The 19,228-nt window shown below is 51.9% G+C and overlaps 1 protein-coding gene across 2 annotated transcripts; it reads right to left on the bottom strand.

Annotated features, from left to right (window-relative positions):
* Window positions 1-1,134: 1,134 nt before the first annotated feature.
* On the bottom strand, window positions 1,135-18,759 carry CCDC167 (coiled-coil domain containing 167). Of its 2 annotated transcripts, XM_007972742.3 has the most exons (4): window positions 18,667-18,759; window positions 3,239-3,333; window positions 2,952-3,004; window positions 1,135-1,491 (listed from the first exon to the last, which is right to left on the bottom strand). In XM_007972742.3, the coding sequence occupies exons 1-4, from the start codon at window positions 18,706-18,708 to the stop codon at window positions 1,388-1,390; spliced, it is 294 nt and encodes a 97-aa protein (XP_007970933.1). In that variant the 5' UTR covers window positions 18,709-18,759; the 3' UTR covers window positions 1,135-1,387. The 2 variants fall into 2 exon arrangements, with proteins under 2 accessions (XP_007970933.1, XP_072862043.1); XM_073005942.1 differs by lacking the exon at window positions 2,952-3,004.
* Between the last annotated feature and the right edge of the window lie 469 nt (window positions 18,760-19,228).

The following is a 19,228-nucleotide window of genomic DNA, read 5'->3' on the forward strand; positions in this document are numbered from 1 at the left end:
ACAGCCCCAGGAGGGCAGAGAGGCACCTTCCCCCCTTACATAAATCACACATCTCACTCCATGGTGGCACTGTGACAATCCAAGATCAGTCTGTGTGACTAAAATAACAGAGGCGTCAGACCAATTAGTGTCACTAGACTTGGGGGAAAGAGGGAGGGAGAGATGGTTTCACTGACCCTAGCCTGTCTTCCCTCCAAGGAGAGCTGGTTCTGCCAGCAGGGGGCTGTGCCTGGGGGCGGGGGATGCAGATGCTGCAGGCACCTCCCTCTCTGTTCCCAGCTGATTTATCTACCAGTTAGTCTTCGCCCTGGTGCTGGTTCCTCCCAAAGTCCTCCTTCACTTTGCTGGACTTCCTCACTTTAGCCCCAAGAGTCCTTCGTGGATGACCTTAGCTCCCTGGGCAACTCCGTCCCTTGTTTTTCCTACTTAATTGGTTTCATCTCAGCCATCCACGCCCTTCCTCTATTCTGCCTTGCTGCAGCCTCCTACCTGCTCCCCTCCTTATTCCTAAGCTAGGAGTTAGAGTTGGGGGGTGGAAGGGTAAGGGGGATGTCTGAGTTTGCTGCTCCTGCCACAGCTCCTCCTCTGATCAGCCCCACCCCTCCTTCTCACTACAAACCCTACCTGATTTACTAGCCACTGTCACCGTAAGTCTGTCTGGTCATTACCATGACTCTTGCTGCCCGCTCGCAGCCTCTCCAGCCTTGCCTGCCTGTCGAAGATGGATTAACTCCGCACTCCCCCAGGATTGCCACATGACCACTTCAAGTCCCCAAGCCGCCCTTCACTGCACAGACTGCACTTTTTCTGCCATAATTACAAGCAATGGCACTGACTGGATGGCATGACAGTGTGTGGTGGGGGGATGGACAGGTGGCACAATGTCTGCTGCTCAGCCCCAGCAGTGCCCGAGCCCTGGAAGTAACTCCCACTATTTGGCTTGGGAAGTGCTTCCCACTGTCTCCTTACTTCCCACTCGAGCTAGGGGCCTTCTCCTCTATTCTGAATTGTAAGCCAGAGCTTTCCCTTGAACATCTCTTCTTTCTTGATTCCTGAGTGCCGCCCCTGCTGCTGCCCCTTCCTGCCCCCGGCCCCCACCCTCCGCTAGTCAGACCATGACATGTACTCAGCAGATGGGAATAACTTTGTGTTCTTTATTGCTTCTCCCTTGGGCTAAGGGAGGAGCCAGCACCATGTCCTTCTGGAGACCTGGAACCCCCCAGCAGGCCAGGGAGGCAAGGCCTGGGCCGCCAGGAAGCCATGCTTGAACACTAGGTTGGGAGGGGAACACCCCAGCACCTTGGTCCTATTGAGGCTTGAAGTGCCTGCTTGGTCCTGATCAAGGGGCCAAGTGGAAGCCTGTGCTAGTTGTGGGGAAGTGCCAGGCTCACATAGTCCAGTAGGCATAGACGAGCGTCAGGAGGATGAAGATGGCCACAGAGAGCAGCATGTTCTTCCGGTTCTCTTGCCGAAGAAACTTCAGTTCCTTCTCTGGGAGGAAAGAGGGTGATAGGGATGGGACAGGCAGTTTAGGCCCACCTGTTGTTCTGCTCTGCCTCTCCAATGAGTGGGTACACACTGCTGAGGGCAGAGACGCACCCAGCCACCTCCTTACCCATAAACATGACCCTGCCCTTCTTCATCTGCCCAAATCCTGACACCCTTTTGGCTACAGACCCAGCCTAATAAAGTCCCAATGCCCAGTGCTGCTCAACTATTGCTCCTTAAATGTGGTTGAGGTCGAGGATGAGGTGGGTGAGAAGTCACCAAAAATGCCACACCTGAAAGCCCGGCTAGGAGGTGGTGTGACATCGCCAGGTGAGTCCGCTAGCCTGTCATGGGGTTGGCTGTGTGGTGCTCAGCCTTCCAGGTATCTCTTCCACCTCAGAAACTGAGGGCACCTGGGGCCTCCTTGGGCCCGACAGTGGAGGAGGTGCCAGGTGGGCCGCGTGTTTCCTGAGTCCCTGCCCTCTGCCGGGTGCCTGGTGCAGCAGAATTTAGGGATGCTAAGATGCAGTTTGTGTCCGTGAGGCAGCTGGTCATGACTCTAGAGGAAATCAGTCCTGCTGCTCTATGGCCACACTTGTATCTAAGTATCCCCTCCAGGTGACACACAGGTAGAGGGTACTCTGTGAGGGCTAAATTGAGTGGTGGTGTGGTTTTGTGTGAAAACCGCTAAACTTGAAGGGAAACGGATGTCCCATCCCTGTCTGTGCTGGGCAGCGGAAGGAGACACCTGCAGAGCTATTCTGGGCAGGCCAGACTGAGTCCAGGGCCCAGGCTGCCCCAGCCCAGACATGCTGAACTCCAGGCAGGGCCAGTAGGTGTGTACTGTGCCTACGGCATTCATCAGACCAGCGCTTCTGGGGGGCTCCCTGCCATTAGCGCCTTCCTGGGGCTGATTCTTGGCCAGGCCTGGTCCCCCAGGGGAGAACAGAACAGACAAGTCTGAGGAGCACCTGTTGACCGTGGTCCTCCCCAGCCTTCAGCAGGGAGCCCACCAGCCTGCCAGCCACCCTCTAGTGCCCTGCCGGGCCTCGCCTCTACCTGCCTCTGCCCCCAGCGCCCAGAAGGTGGCGGCATCGCTCCACCCACAGGAGCCCTTGCCATACCCAAGTGGGAGGTTCGGCTTCCTTTACCCCTTACTTCCACTGCACGGTTTTCCTGGGAGGGTGTGGTGGGGTGGGCTGGGCTGGGGGGAGAGCAGACTTCCGATGTCTGGGTGAATGAGTGTCTTCTAGACCTGGCCACGGCAACATCCATTCATCCCAAAGAGCAGACAGACCCACAGGCTGCTGGGCCTAGCAGGGGTATCTGCAGCCTCTGGGGGCTGGCTCCCTCCCAAAGAACCCACTTGCTCCCTGCTGCCTTGTCAGGCCCCTTGGGCTTCTGACCCTTCCTGGCTCTGGGGACTGGAGGCTGGGGCTGGTAACTGAAAGGAACTTTCTTACCGTAGTTGGAGGCTTTGCTCATTAGGCTGTTTTTCTCCTTCTCCAGGGACCTCCTGTGAGGGGGAAGGAGTTTCATGGCCCAAATCCTTTTCTTTTTCCCCACTTGAGGGGCAGCTGGCATGCCAGGTTGGCAGGGCTTGGGTCTTGTTCGGGGGAGGGGGGTACATTGAAGCTAAGATGTCAGGAATCTAAACCCTCTGCCTCAGGTCTACTTTGGGGGACCCAGGATAGATACAAGGGGTGGGGGCCTGATGGGGAAGGGTGGGGTAGCTGGGCAGGAGCATTACCTGGCCTCTGGGCTCAGCTCCTGGCTGTGGAGCCTGGAGTTCACGGCCTCCAGGTCTTTCTGACACTGGGACAGCTTCTCCTCTAGTCCATCGATCTGAAACAAAGGCCACAGAGAGGTGGGCTGCTGAGGCTTCTAGCTCTCAAAACACTGGGACCAGGAAGCAGGGCCTCCGGGAGTCTTCTTGGACAGGTGTTGCCTCCATTCGTTTTGGCAGGGCAGGGCACCCATGCCTGTCTTCCCCGGAGTATCTTTGTTTTGCTGTCCTCTGCCTCCACGTGGTTCAGCTCTGAGCTGCATAGGACAGTGGCCTGAGCCACGCTGGAAATAGCAGTGGGTGTTGCCCAGGGTCTCACAGCTGGCCCAGCCGTCTGGGCCAAGCACAGGTTGGGGGCGGAGAGAAGCAGCCCCTTGATCTGTTGTCTCCCCAGCATGATGCCCCAGTTGGGCCCACAACGGGAGCAACCAGAACCCTGAACACGGCACGCACCTTCCCCACAGGTGTATCCTAGAGTGGCGGAGACGCTGTGAAGAAACTGGCTTCCAGACACTCCACACATGTGGGGCCAGGTGATTAGACATCTAGGGGCAACGCAAAGGTGTTTTTCTCATTGACATATTTCATCTTAATAACTTAGTAGTTCAAGTTGTAAAAATAAACATTTTTCTCTGAGAATCAAGAAAAATCACTGAGAAAAATCCTCAAAAACACCTTTCTTCCTTTCTGACTTGGTTCCTAAGCAACAACTTTACCTACCATCAAGGTAGCAAAATAGTTAAGGTATCTGTTTTTTCCATTTGTTTGATTAGAGTTTCAGAGAAGTGTTCTTGGGGAAATATTTGAGTTGTGGAGAAATGTTTAATAACATACTGGACTGGGTTGTCCAAACCTGGGTCCTGGCACCATGCATTTGGCATTGAAAGTCCATCTTCCTGTGTCTGACTCAGTCTCCAGGTGTTTAGCTGGCCATCTCTCTGGCTGGCGCAAGCCTGGGTGTCAGTGGGTAGAAGGGTTCGGGGGGCTCTGTGACCCTCCCAGCAGCTGACTGAATAGTGCCTCGGAGTCCCATAATGCTCCATTTCCCATCTCTGACTTCACTCATTCTCGTCACTTCCCTAGGAGACATGGCAAATAAGACCTCTATTTCATGAATGGAAGAATGGGGGTCCCCCAAATGGAATGACTTTCTGAGGAGTCAGGGTGGGACACTCCTCTCCTTATCAGTCTCAGCCAGTTCTCTGCCCCATTCGCTTCTGGAGTTAGCCCCTGCAGGGTTAGTAATAAATGACTGCAGGTAAGATCCCTGCCTCCCAGGATGGCTGGTCAGAGGGTGGCAGGCATTCTGGGGCTGGGTGTCAGGGGAGTCACATTCCAAGTCTCTGGACCTTCTGCCTCTCTCTCTGGAGAACACCCATCTCAGCCACTTCCATGTCAGCCACTTTTCCTTCTTCCTGAGGAAGGCCTGGCAATGACACACCATCCACCCCTGCCCTGCAGCCCCACCACTGCCACCCCCAGCCCCATAAGCAGGGCCCTGTGAGAGGGAGCAACCGCAGAGCCTTGAGTTAATTGCCTGGTTAATTGTGTCATTTATCTGCTAATGGGCACCCAAAAGGAGGGCAGTCCTGGGAAACAGACCCAGCCAGGAGATGGGGCTGTCCCTGGGGAGGCCAAAGGCCTACCTGGAACCTGCGCAGCAGGGAAATGAACACTGGGAAGCCAGGCTCAGGGAAGAGTGGCAGCCCCATGCCAATACCTCAGGCCACCATGCGGCCTCCCCTTTACAGCAGCACCCCCAGCACACAGCCCAGCCCCACAGTACCCTGAGACTCAGTTTCCTATGGTGTAGAAACCACGATCAGGGAACCAGATTCCACTCGAGCACAAATAAAGCTTAATTCTTGATGCCCTACCTCCTCCACCAGGCTTCCCTGCTGCCCTTGGCTGTGGCAGGGGAGGGGGTGCATTCCACCCTCCTCCTCCTGGCACATTAACCAGTCCTTCCTTCATGAGGCTGAGTGTATTCTTTGTTGCCCTCCTGTTTGTGTCCGAACCCTATCTTCCCAAACTCTAGGGGTCTCTAGATGGTGCCAACTGGCAGCCCGTAGGTCAGGTCTAGCCCACAGATTGGCCCATTCCACTTATATATGTGACCTGCCTGGTCCTGGCAGAGGCCTGAGTCTAAAGCTTCTGTCCTAGAAGGAACAGTGACCATCTGTCTCCTCTTTGTGCCCACCACAAGGCCTAGTCTGCTGCAGTCTTTGTATTTTTAGCCACAATGAGTGGAGCTGAGCTTGGGTGGAACTGAGGGGCTAGGACAGACGGTTTAGGTCTCATGTAGCAAGAGTCTGAAACCCTCCCTCCTCATGTCCACAGAAGCTAGAAAAAGCTAGGAGAAGGAGAAACAACTAGACATGCACATAAATTATGCGCTTTGCAGATTGCCCACTGCAAGTCTTAGTCCTAGGTGAGATTTCTCCTTACAGCCTTTGAGCCAGGCCTTGGTTTGCATGTCATTCTGGGGAGGGAGCAGGTTGGGGACTTCCATCCCTCATCACCTCTGGAAGGCTACCAAGTGCCCAAACAAGTGGTAATTGCCCCCAGAGCAAGGCCAGGAACTCATGCTAAGCAAAATCTTAAAATTGAGGTTGGCAAACCACAAGTGGCCAAGCCAATCTGCTATCATGCTCTGGGCAGAGCCTGCAGAGCTGGCAGTCGGGGGCCTTTATCTGAACAAGCCCAATTTATCTGCAGTTCCACTGAATATTCCACTTTCATTTGCCACTTTTTAATGAGGCTTAAACGGTCGAACACAAATCAAGGTTTTAGGGACTCAAGTTCTAACCTCCCTCTATGAATATTTATGTCCTGCTGACAGCTCTCTCTGATTCCCTTCTAAATAGCAAGTTCCCCTTCTTTATAACCCAGCTGCTTGATGTGGGCTGAGTGAGGGGAGGCTAAAACTGTCAAGAGGCTCTTCAGAGGCCACAAACCCATCCTCAGAAGGTGACGCTGCTGGGTCCCCAGCACTGGGCCTGGTTCGGGAAACTGACAATCAAACACCCTGCAGCATTTGCTGAAGCAGGAGCCAGCTGTCAACATGGGTGGAGAGACTCCGGGGGACCTGGCTGCAGAGGCAGGGAGGAAAGGTAGGTCCAGATGCCTCTTTTAGTTGTGGCTGGGGTCAGGAGTGGTGGCTACAGAGCAGAGCTGACACAGCAGGATGGGCCTGAAAGGTGGGAGAGGACCCAGAAAGGGTGTCTTAAAGGAAGTCCTGCCTTGGATTTTCAGCCAACTCTCACGGCACATGGATTATGCACTTTGCAGACGACCTGAGGCAAATATGCAGTCTTTGGTTAGCTCTCTCCCTGCCACCACCAGGCTGAAGGCAACAGAGGACAAGACAGCCAGGACCAGGAGAGAAGACATGGGGATTAGGACCAGATAAGGAGACAAATGTTGAGAAGATTCTAGAAGTGCCAGAACTAGGCAAGCAGTTGGGAGTTCAAGTGCCCAGAAGCCTGGAATGGTGGTTCCGGGTGAGCGAGTGGTAAGGAGCATGGGCTATAATCAGTGCCCTTGGCTCTGTCACACTTGTGGTATGACCAGGCGAGTCCCTTAATTCTGTGCTCAGTTGACTCATGTGTAAAACAAAGATAACCACGTTTCATATTTCAAAGAGTTATGTGAGGATGACATGGAGCCATACAGGTAAGATGCCCAGAACATGCTTTACACAGTCAGAGTTCAGTAAGTGTTTGCCATCTTTATTATCAGAGAGTGGTTTGCACTGGATCTTTGGAGAAAAAAGAAAACCTAATTAGTCCATGGCAAGAGTAAGAGAAGGTGATAGATGCAGAGGTGTGGCTGGCCACAGTGGCTCACGCCTGTAATCCCAGCACTTTGGGAAGCCAAGATGGGCGGATCATGAGGTCAGATCGAGACCATCCTGGCCAGCATGGTGAAACTCTGTCTCTACTAAAAATACAAAAATTAGCCAGGCGTGGTGGTGCATGCCTGTAGTCCCAGCAACTCAGAAGGCTGAGGCAGAAGAATTGCTTGAACCCAGGAGGTGGAGGCTTGCAGTGAGCTAAGATGACACCACTGCACTCCAGCCTGGGTGACAGAGCAAGACTGTCTCAAAACAAAACAAAACAAAACAAAAACAGCAGCAGGGGTATGAGGTGGAGAGGAATCTCCATGTGTTGCTGACTGGCAGCGCAGGGAGGAGGGCCCCTCTAGCTTGGATGTGGCCATTCCCAGTCCATGAAAGGGTTCAGCTGGGAGGGCCCCCAGGGTAGATGTCAGAACAGCAACAGGCCACAAGCCACCTCGCTTCACTTGCTCTAAACATGGCATGGTGGGAACCTTGCGATCCTGCCCGGGGAAAAAGCTAGGGTGGGCCTCTGGAGCCAGGGCCAGGTTGCAGACATGGTGCCTGGTAGAATCCTAGCGTGAGAGGCCTGGAGCCATGTCCAAGGTGGAACAGCCTCGGGGCAGTCTGGGCATCAGTGGGCATCTGAGAAAATGTGGAACAGCAGGTGAGGCCCAGCAGCCAGAGCCAGGGCTTACCCACACCATGGTTCTAGGCAGCCTGAAGAGGCCCCATGGAAGGGATCCAACCAAGCCCAATAGGAAGGGAAAGTTATATTCTGAAGGCCATGGGGGCTCCCAGGACTCCTGCCCGACAGGCTGCATAGTAGGGCCACCTGGCAGGAAGAGGCATGGCTGGCTCAGGTGCCAGGACTATCGGGGGCAGCATTTCTGGCTGTGACTGTGACCAGCAAAGTGGAGACAGCCAAGACAGAGACCTAGACGGCACTCAGGCACAGTGTGGGGGCAGAGAGCAGGTGCCCCCTGCTGTACAATAACATTAAGAAGCACCCATGCATTATATTTATACTCAGAAAACCAAGGTCAATTTTTACACTGGGGAAAAGAGCACTGTGTCCCAGTCACTGAGATGAGTCAGCAGGGGGCGCCGGGCTGCGATCTGCAGGGGCTCAGGAGACCCCAGGAGGTAAGAGAGGCGGTGGTATGAACCCACTGTAAGCCAGCACACTGTGCTTCCTGGCATCTGGCCCAGCCTGAGCCTTTGGAGGCGCTGTGTGAAGACCTGTGTGAAGCCCTGTGCAAGTGGTCCAGGGGGCCAAGGAACAGGTTGACGAGTGTGAAGGGTGTTCTGGGAGAAAGTCTGTTCTTCACCCAGAGACCAGCAGTGGCTAAAAACTGCCTGGAGTGATGGCTGGGGGGCTCTGCCTAGGCAGGGGAGACACAAAGCATGAAGGAAGAGGGGAGGAGGAAGGAAAAAGAGGCATATGAGGCAGGGAATGGAGAAGGAACCTCCCTCAGGTAGAAAGGTGGGAAACGCCCCAGGGGAAGCCTTGGGGACTGGGACCCAGCAAGTCTCTTCTTTAAACAGAAAAGCCCCGTAGTGATGCTGCCTAAGTCAGTATGAGAACTGCTGCTCTCAGTATCAGAGCCTGGGGCAGGAAATTGAGGCCTGCTGGGTGGAGGAGTGAGCTCAGCGAGGAGACCCATGAGACCAAAGGCCCTCCACAGAGGGGGTGCTCTGTGAAGAAGAATGAGAAGATCTAAAGTCAGCCCGGCAGTCAAGGCCGCAGAGGCTGTGTTGTAGGCCTGAGGGGTGCTGGGGACAAGGCCCTAGCCAAGTAGGGCCGTCAGTCCTGCTGGCAAGTGCCAAGAGCAGAAATGGCTTCTTCATGCCCAGCAGCAGGGGGAGGGACTCTTCCTGCAAGCACTCGGGCCTAGAGTTCAGCAGCCCCCAGGCAGAAAAGCAAACTCCCGTCTGCTGCCTGACTTGGGGAATATCACCTTATTCTGGGAGCTTTAAGGAAGTCTCCCTGGGGTCCCATATGCCGTAAAACTACTGTGTTAAGAGAAACTGTAAAATTCGTCAGAAATCCCCGTGAGGCATCTTTTCAGGAGTGTAGGCCCTCTCAGAATCAGAGCCCCACAGAGGCCTCAATGGGGGCAGGGAACTTCCTGCCAGCTCATGCACAGGTAACCACCCAGCATCTGGCCAGGTCAGCTAAGGGGTGCCAGCTCCAGGGCTGGCTGCTGTTGGGGGCGTCATATGCAGCTTTTCTTCTGCCAACAAGCATGAGACAGTTGGAGCCACAGACTACCGTTCACTCCATTCTCCTACTGAATGGTGCTCCCACAGAGCATCTAGACGGCCGGGGAGGTGGCTCTGCCCACTCCCTAATGAGCCACTGTCTAGGGCCAACCTTTTTCTGGGAAAGGGCAGAAGGCACCCCCAGGACCTGGCGCTGGGCCACACAGGCCACTCTGCTTTCTGGTTTAGGAAGTTGTTTGCTGTCTCTCCGGCCTTACTCTTATGAGCTTCTGGCCAGCGAGTGACAGGTTTGCCACAGGGTCAGGCAGTGGCCATGGGGCATACCTTGCACCTGGCTGGCCAGGTCCTTACTGGGCACTGAGACCTTCCAATAAAGAGCGTGGTGCCAGGGTAGCTGAGTCAAGCTCAAGTCACGGAGTCTCCAGTGTCTGCATGACAGCATGAGTGTAAGCAGCCTCTGGAAACCAAAAGTCCAGACAAAATGGAACCACAACAGTGACAGCAGCAGCAACACTTCTGTAGTCTGTGCTGTGTGCCAGGCACTGACCTACACGCTTTACACTGATTAACTCACGTAATGCTTGCAAGAACCCTGTGAGGTGGGCGGTATTAGCATCCACATTTGACAAGATGGAGGGAACTCAGACATGGGTAACTGTCCAGGGTCACACAGGCATTAAGTCTGGGAGCTGGGCAGCCAGGTCTGTGCCCTTAACCACCATGCCACATGGAGAAGGCAGCACTCACCAGCTTTGAGGGACCCCTAGCTCCTGGACACAACCTCCACACCTTACCCCCCCGGAGCTGGGCAGATTGTGGGCAGCTTCCTGTGTCTGCAACCACTGTGCAAGGGCCCATCTGCATCTTACAGAGGTGCAAGCTCCCGTGCAGAGGTCTTCAGCACCTTGCCCAAGGTCGTGTAACTGGGAAGGGGCAGAATTGAAGCCTGAATCTGGGTTTTTCTGCTTCAGGGCTTATGCTCTTTCCACCACTTCAAGCTTTCTCCAAAATCCCTCATGAAACCATTCATGACAAAGAAGGGTTCTGCAGAACGGTCATTCCACATCCCAGCTGAAGCCCATCTAAGCTCGCTGATCTGGCTTCAGCAGATTCTCTACTCGGAATAATCTTGTACGAGGCTGTGCTCAGTTTCTGTCTACATAACAGATACTCTCTGTGAGGGAAAGCCCTGATTGAAATGTGTTTGCTGAGACAGAGGAGACAGAAGCCCAGCGTCTGCCCTTACACTGAGCCAACTCAGTAAGCTTCACAAACATCCCAGGCATCCTGCCCCAGATCACCTAGACTGTCAAAGCACCCTCCAAGATTCACTCAAAACGGATCCTGTTTGGAGAAGGAAAAAGGTGGGTTACTTGGGCCTGAGAAACCCTTCTTTCCCCAGCAGTACTGAAGCCTTCCCTTTCACTTGCTAATTCACAGCCAGGAGAGTGGTGTCAGCTGTTTCATCTCCAGCCCCAGCAGCCTGGGAACTGGATTTTTGAAAATCCACTCATTTTCACACGTCAGGAGACCCCAGGACATTTATTATAATGGGTAAAGCAGCCAAGTGCCTGCCCAGATGGTCTCTGGCAAGAGTGCAGGGGCTTTCCATCTGGGGCCTTCAGGCTCCATAGCAAGTCACACGGGGGTCTTGGGCCTCAATTTTCCAGGTGACCAGCCTTAAACCCCAAAGGGCCCATTATCCCCACATCGTTTAAGGGACGTTTTTCTGTGGAGGCAGCTCACAGAGCTCTGTGGGGGCAGAAAACAAACCTCCGCCCATGGCTCCCCACATCAACAGGCCCTGTGAGGATTTCTCTCGAAGAGTGTGCAGCTGAAGACGGCCGACCTTCCCAGTTTTTAATCAATGAACAATTTTCAGGAAGAGCAGGGAGAGCCTAGGGGCTTGTCACTTGCCTGGACACGCACCCCCATGCCAGGTCGGAAAGGCGAGGGGGCCGCTGCAGCCCACGCGAGTCCCGACGCCTTCCCGTGTGGAGACGGAGGCCAAGCCAGCCCTACAAGTAACGCCCGAGTCAGTCCGCGCCCGAAGACCCCTGCTGTCCCTGGGCCGGAGGGTGGTGTGGGGTTTGTTTTCTCTTCTTTCCCCCCGATATCTATTTTTTGATAAATTAGCAAAAGCTTCTTCATCGCTGAAAGGCTCAAAGCACTTTTCAAGAACTGGCATCCACCCCGAGCCTTATGAATTCATTAATTAAGATGCTGGCAGACAGCCACTCCACACACGCCGCCATCCAGCCGCGCTAGGTAATGAGGTTTTAGTCTCCTGACCCCCGTCAAGTGGCGCAGAGCCAGACGCAGGCTGCCGCGAGAAATCACCTGCCCAATGGCGACCTGTCGCTCCCGCCTGGCAGCAGGTGAGGCTCATTTAATGGTCAGCGGCCCCTGAACAGTCCTCTGCGTGCTGCGAGCCTTTCTCCCAGCCCCTGGCTTGGGGCTCTGGGCTCCCAGCAAGGTGGCGTCTAACCACCTGCTCTACTGTGGCCTCCTCACCTCTGACCACCCAGTCACTCGGCTGGGCCCAGACGTCAGGGTGGAAGGTTCAATGCTTCCTCCTGCCACTCGAGCCACTTCAGCAAATATTTATTGACAGCCCACTCACCTGCTCCTAGCCCTTGTCTCAGGAAACTGGGAGGTTCCCCTGAGCCCTGTATACAGCCTGCTCCAGAGCAGTGCTCCACACTTGGTGCTGCCCCACCGAGGCTACTGCAGTGGCTGGCACCATACAAATAACCACAAGTGTCAAGCCTTCCGGTGCTCTTCCTGGCCTAGGCCATTCTCTCCCCTCAGCCTACCACTTCTCCCACATGGTCAGTGATCCTGCCCTTTTTTTTTTTTTTTTTTTTTTGAGACGGAGTTTCGCTCTTGCTGCCCAGGCTAGAGTGCAATGGCGTGATCTCAGCTCACTGCAACCTCCACCTCCCAGGTTCAAGCGATTCGCCTGCCTCAGCCTCCCGAGTAGCCAGGATTACAGGCATGTGCCCCCATGCCCGACTAATTTTGTATTTTTAGTAGAGACAGGGTTTCTCTATGTTGGTCAGGTTGGTCTCAAACTCCCGACCTTAGGTGATCTGCCCGCCTCGGCCTCCCAAAGTGCTGGGATTACAGGTGTGAGCCACTGCGCCTGGCCGATCCTGCCCTCTTTTTCTGATAAGGATTCCAGTGAATTTTCAATGACTCGCATTAGCTTTTATTCCTTACAGCAGATACTGTCAACTGGCCAACACAACACCAACTCCCCACCCCAGCTCCTTTGCCCACCTCTACTCCAGAAGGTGGAAAACCTCAGCAGATGCTCTCCCAGCCTCACTGCAGCTAGGCTTACTCATGACCCAGTTCTGGTCAATGAGACGTTCCAGAAGTCAGCTAGGAGATTCCTGGGGAAGCTTATGCTTTGTTGATAAAAGGGACAGTGTTGTTCCTTCCTCCTCCTTCCTGACTTAAATTTGAATATTATGACTGGAGCTGTGGCTGCTATCTTGTGACCACGAGGAAACAGCTAAGAGAATGCAGAAATATCAGCCCTGACATAGGTGAGCTTTTGAACCAATGCCAGTAGCCACCTTTCTACAAATTTTTCTTTTTCTTTTTTTTTTTTTTTGAGATGGGGTCTCTGTCACCCAGGCTGGAGTGTAGTGGCACGATCTCAGCTCACTGCAACCTCCACCTCCTGGGTTCAAGCAATTCTCCTGCCTCAGCCTCCTGAGTAGCTGGGATTACAGGTGTGTACCACCACTCCCAGCTAATTTTTGTATTTTTAGTAGAGATAGTGTTTCACCATTTTGGTCAGGTTGGTCTCAGACTCCTGACCTCAAATGATCCACCCACCTCAGCCTCCCAAAGTGCTGGGATTACAGGTGTGAGCCGATGTGCCTGGCCCCTACAAATTTCTATAGGGGGAAAAGTCTACTCCCATTTGCTTAAATCATTGAGGTCAGTTTTCTTTAACTTGTAGCCAAAAGCTTTCCAAATTGATAGACTTTCTGTACTAGGGGTCAGATCCAACCAAATTATCTGCTTTAAGATATTGGCTAAGACACCACACATCTGTTAACTCAAGACCAAACATCTAAAGACACCAGTTTGAACAGCCCAGCTACAAAAGAAAAGTGCTATGACCAAGGAACAGCTCATTACTATCAGAGACCTGAAAACACAAACAGGTTTCACATCAGTCAAAATTCTCCTATCAGTTTAGACTGGAATTCAACATTTCCTTCCTCCCACACAACATTAAAATCAGTACTGGGTGGGTGATTTCTCATTTGAACTCTAATTTTCTTTTCTTATTAAGAATAAATTATCAGAAGCTAAAACACAGTTTTTTCCAACTCTGAGATCTCATATGGTGGCAAATGAATTGGATAAAAGGAACCACTCTGAGGGGGAGGCTAGAGGGTGCCCTGGTCGTCCTAAGAGGTGACTGCTTATACAGCTGGCCTGAGCCAGCCCCACGGGTGAGTGGTGCCTGCTTGGTAATTGCTTCATTACAAGTGAAGACTGTTTGCAGGTGCTGAGATCACTCACTTGTGGGGGTTTTATTGCACTCGTCAGATTAACAAACATTTTTGATTAAATCACCACTTCATTGGCTCTGAGCACAAGACTTTTAATAAGAGGACAATATCTACTGCTACTGAGCATCAGTGCACATTCAATACTTAGACCCGCTGGGGGCAACTGAGAAGCAAGGTGGGGAGACAGCCAGCCAGATGTCAGGCTTTTGCCAAGGCACACGGTTACAGATGTCAAATCTTCTAATATCCAAGCAAAAAGTAAACTTAGGGACCAAGATAGCAAATATAAATATCTACAGTGGTATGGAGAGGGTAAAACAATGGAATCTGCCCCAGTATAAGGCACTTGGAGAATACATGCCCCATCAAGTTTAAAAACTTAAAAATCCAGCTGGGTGTGGTGGCTCACACCTGCAATCCCAGCACTTTGGGAGGCTAAGGCAGGCAGATCACTTGAAGTCATGAGTTCGAGACCAGCCTGGCCAATATGGTGAAACTCCATCTCTACTAAAAATACAAAACTTAGCTGGGCATGGTGATGCACGCCTGTAGTCTCAGGTTCTCGGGAGGCTAACGCACGAGAATCGCTTGAACCTGGGAGGCAGAGGCTGCAGTGAGCTGAGATCACGCCACTGCACTCCAGCCTGGGTGACAGAGTGAGATCCTGTCTCAAAAAAATAAATAAAAATAAAAACTTAAAAATCTGTGTCAGCCAAACAGAAGACATCTGTGATCTGTATTTGGGCCACAGTCAAGGAGTTTGTAACCCCTGGTGAAATTCAAGTCCTTCATGTTATAGACAAGGGAACAAATGCCCAAGAATGAGTTTGACTTAGCCATGGTGGAAGGATGCAAAAGAAATACAAAGGCTGGAGCTACCGTGTCTTGATTACCAATCCTGTGCCAGGCACGTGCTGGGCACACACAATGTCTCATTTAATCTTCACAACCACACTGTGAGGTGAGGTGCCATCTGCAGTGAGATTACAGGCTCTCTGTGAAAACACACTGGTCTCTTCTTCCATAGTAAGCAAACAGTAGCTGGCTATGTGGCCTCCTGACTGGTGAACGCGTTTCTCTGGTCCCCGTGCACTCAGGTGGGGTCTTAGTTCTTTCCAATGGAAAGTGGGCAGTTTGGGCCCACGATGGTGGGTGTGCTTCCTCCATTCTCCTCTTTCTCTGCCAGTGGACACATCAGTGGGGTACGCCCTGGTTCCACTGATAAGGTGACAAGATCCTGAGAGATGGTGGAGCCACAGAGGAAGGGAATCTGGCAGAACCACCACAGACCTGGTACTTTAGACCAGGAGTTGGCAACTAAGCCCTGTGGCCAAATGGTCTAATGCCTGTTCTTGCAGATAAAGCTTTAGTGGAACACTGATACACCCACTCATTTACATATTGCTTCATTTACATACTCCTTAGCCTGAATACAGTTGGTTTTTGTTATTCCTGGTAGCTATGTCCTATTAAGTTGCCTCCAATATTGAATTAGCAAATACCGAACCAGGCTGGGTTCCTGCAAGCCTATGGACACATTTTTGCCATCTTGTTTTATGTGTGATTCTGTTTAAAGTGACCTTATTCAATATATAGTTGATTCATTAACACTGGACCACTGGACTCACAACCAACATGAGTTAAATCATGCCTGAACAGTTTATCTAAGAAACCTGTTTTCTTTTTTTTTTTTTTTTTTTGAGACGAAGTCTGGCTCTGTCACCCAGGCTGGAGTGTAGTGGCCGGATCTCGGCTCACTGCAAGCTCCGCCTCCCGGGTTCACGCCATTCTCCTCCCGAGCAGCTGGGACTACAGGTGCCCGCCACCTCGCCCAGCTAGTTTTTTTTGTATTTTTTTAGTAGAGACGGGATTTCACCATGTTAGCCAGGATGGTCTCAATCTCCTGACCTTATGATCCACCCATCTCGGCCTCCCAAAGTGCTGGGATTACAGGCTTGAGCCACCGCGCCCGGCCAAGAAACCTGTTTTCTTCTGCCACACATCACAGCCTTCTTGGACTTAGGAACACCACCAGACAGCACTTCAGCCCTATGCTTGGGGCGGGGGGTCGGGGGTCGGGGGGGTGGGCGGGGCACTTTAAACCACGAAATCGGGCAGTGGCTCACACCTGTAATCCCAGCACTTTGGGAGGCTGAGGTGGGCGGATCACCTAAGGTCAGGAGTTCGAGACCAGCATGGCCGACATGGCAAGACCTCGTCTTTACCAAAACTACAAAAATTAACTGGATGTGGTGGTGGGCTAATCCCAGCTACTAGGGAGGCTGCAGCAGGGGAAGAGGGGAACACCTGAACAGGAGGTGGAGGTTGCAGTGAGCCAAGAGTACACCACTACACTCTAGCCTGGGCAAGAGCGAGATTCCGTCTTAAAAGCAAAACACAGCAAAATCACCAATAAAAAACACGAGAATGAAAAAAAACAAAAAACAAAAAACAGGGCACTAAATAGAACACAATAAGGACCCTTGTTTACAGCAGGACAGCTGAAACAAGGCAGGGCATCACCTGTTTGACTTTAGCTGAGAACATGGACCTCGAGCAACTCAAATTTTTTCCCACTGCTCTGCATTTGCCACAAAAGCACTGAGAGTACTGATTTTGGGGTTACAAATGCATTTTAGCTATTAGGGAAATTCACAAATGTGGAATCCGTGAATAATGAGGAGCAACTGTAGTTGCAACCGAGACCATTTGGCTCTTTAGAAGAGACCATGTCTCTTCTAAAATAGTTACTATCTGACCATGTGCAGACATCTGCTGCCCCTTGCTCTAGCCTGTTAGAAAAAAACTCACTTTCTTGTTCTTGAAACCACTAAGTTTTGGAGTTTCTCTGTTACTGCAGCTTATTGTACCCTAATACAGGTTATAAAGTCTATGTTCTTCCTGCCACGCAGTGCCATCTCATTTCACCATTCATAAACCATCCTCTTCACATTTCCATCAACCTTTTTCCTACCAAGTATAGGCCAATATTTCTCAACGGGTGCTACTAAAACTACCTGCATCACCATGGGGTGTGCGTGGCTTGTTAAAAAAAAAAAATGCTGATTCTGGCTGGGTATGGTGGCTCATGCCTATAATCCCAGCACCTTGGGAGGCTAAGGCGGGCAGATCACTTGAGGTCAGGTATTCAAGACCAGCCTGGCCAACATGGTGAAACCCCATCTCTACAAAAATACAAAAATTAGCCAGGCATGGTGGCACGTGCCTGTAATCCCAGCTACTCGGGAGGCTGAGGCACAAGAATCGCTTGAACCCAGAAGGCAGAGGTTACAGTGAGCCAAGATCATGCCACTGCACTCCAGCCTGGGCAACAGAGCGAGACTCTGTCTTTAAAAAAAAAAAAAAAAAAAAAAAAAAGCAGATTCCTTGTTAAGAATGCACATCAAAGTCCTACTGAATTACTCGGGGTGTGGGAAGAGTTCAACTCTCCATTTTTAACAAGCTCTGTGACTCTATGCATGCTAAAGTTTGAGAATCACTGAACTCACTAGTAAGCCTGAAGAAGACTATGACCCGGTACCTCTCCTGCAACCTCCAGGAGGATGCCCTAAGGGAAGGGAAACGGGAAGCAAGATGAATTTCCAGGAAGACCACCTGTGCTTGATTCCCAGGCTCCAGCACTTCTACCATCTCAGCCTGGGTTCCACCTGAAACCTCAATTTCCTCATCTGTACAAACCTCACAGGCTTGCAGTGAGGATTAACTGATAATGCAATGAAAGTAGCACACAGTGGTTGCTCAATATGCATGTTTTCTTTCCCTTCTATATGCAGCAAATTATTTTTAAGCCATTCCGTCACATCACCAATTCCAGAATTTGTCAGACAGGCCTCTGAAGAAGCTAAGCCATCATATCCCCTGTGACGGGCATGTATATATCCAGATGGCCTGAAACAACTGAAGATCCACAAAAGAAGTGAAAGTAGCCTTACACTGATAACTTTCCACCATTGTGATTTATTTCTGCCCCAACCTAACTGATCAATGTACTTTGTAATCTCCCCCACCCTTAAGAAGGTTCTTTGTAATTCTACGCACCTTTGAGAATGTACTTTGTGAGATCCACCCCCTGCCCCCAAAACATTGCTCTTAACTCCACCGCCTATCCCAGAACCTGTAGGAACTGATGATAATCCACCACACTTTGCTGACTCTTTTTTCAGACTCAGCCCGCCTGCACCCAGGTGAAATAAACAGCCATGTTGCTCACACAAAGCCTGTTTGGTGGTCTCTTCACACGGACGCATGAGACCGAATTATCTTTACATATTCCCAAAGTAATTTTGAAGGTACAAGCTTCCACACTCTGGAGGAAAAATTTCCCCTTTTAGAGGATATTTAAACCATTAGCAATATACACCAGAATGGGCTCCCTCATCTTTGCGTCCTAGTCCTTTGGGAGTTCCCCTCATCTACAGGTCCCTATTTCTCTGGGGTCTCCCTCACCTTTGTACCCTTTCGTTCTGTGTCCCCCGCTTTGAGTTCCCTCACTTCTATGCCAGGCCGTCTTTGGGGCTCCCCTTCACTTCCATGTCCCTTCCTCTCTGGAGATGCTCTCTATCTGGTTCGCCCATCGGGTACCCTCTCCTGCTAACTTGCCTCCGGGAACCCCGTGGGCCTTCTCACCCCTCCCGTCCCTCTCCCCAAGACTCGTCGCCCTCTCTTCCTCCGCTTGGCTCCTCCTCTCACCTACAGCCCAGCCCATCCCTTATCCCGCGGCCAGGAGAAGGCAACTAACGAGGTGGCCCAACCCCCACTTTTCCCCTCACCTCTAGAGCGACGCCCAGATTCTCCCGCTTCTTTTTAGTCATGTTAGTTGCCCGGATCCCCAAGTCATCACTGTACGCGCCCACCAAGTAACTATGCGCATGCTCAAGGCTTCATGCTTCTCCCTCATTGGCCACCAAGGCAGCGGGAGGTGGGGCTGCTGGCGTCGCCATCTTGTTGAGGGGCGCGGCCGGCTTGGTGCGGACATGTTTATGAGGGGCAACCTCTAGCTTGAGGTCTCAGCCTAGGTGGGTGGAGGAAGGAAAAGTCGGTACAGGGGCACAATGGACAGTCCGGGAGTGGACCTGCCCTTTTCTTCCCCAGTTTTAAGCCACTTTGCATCACTTAGATCCTTTTTTAACCCCATGTTCTCTTTCAGTGTTTTTTGTGTTTCAGCAAAAACCCTGTCCCTGTTTAGGCCACGCCCCTGATTCAAATTCTGTCCATCCTTCAAGGCCGGTGCAGGAGCCCTGAGCTCCTCCGCCAGTGGAGTCTGATAATGACCTTCTGTTGTTATTTCTCCTTTGTGTCTTGACTTCTTTTCTTTTTGTTTTGTTTTATTGT

The sequence above is a fragment of the Chlorocebus sabaeus genome, chromosome 17 (assembly GCF_047675955.1).
Source record: "Chlorocebus sabaeus isolate Y175 chromosome 17, mChlSab1.0.hap1, whole genome shotgun sequence".
NCBI lineage: Eukaryota > Metazoa > Chordata > Mammalia > Primates > Cercopithecidae > Chlorocebus > Chlorocebus sabaeus.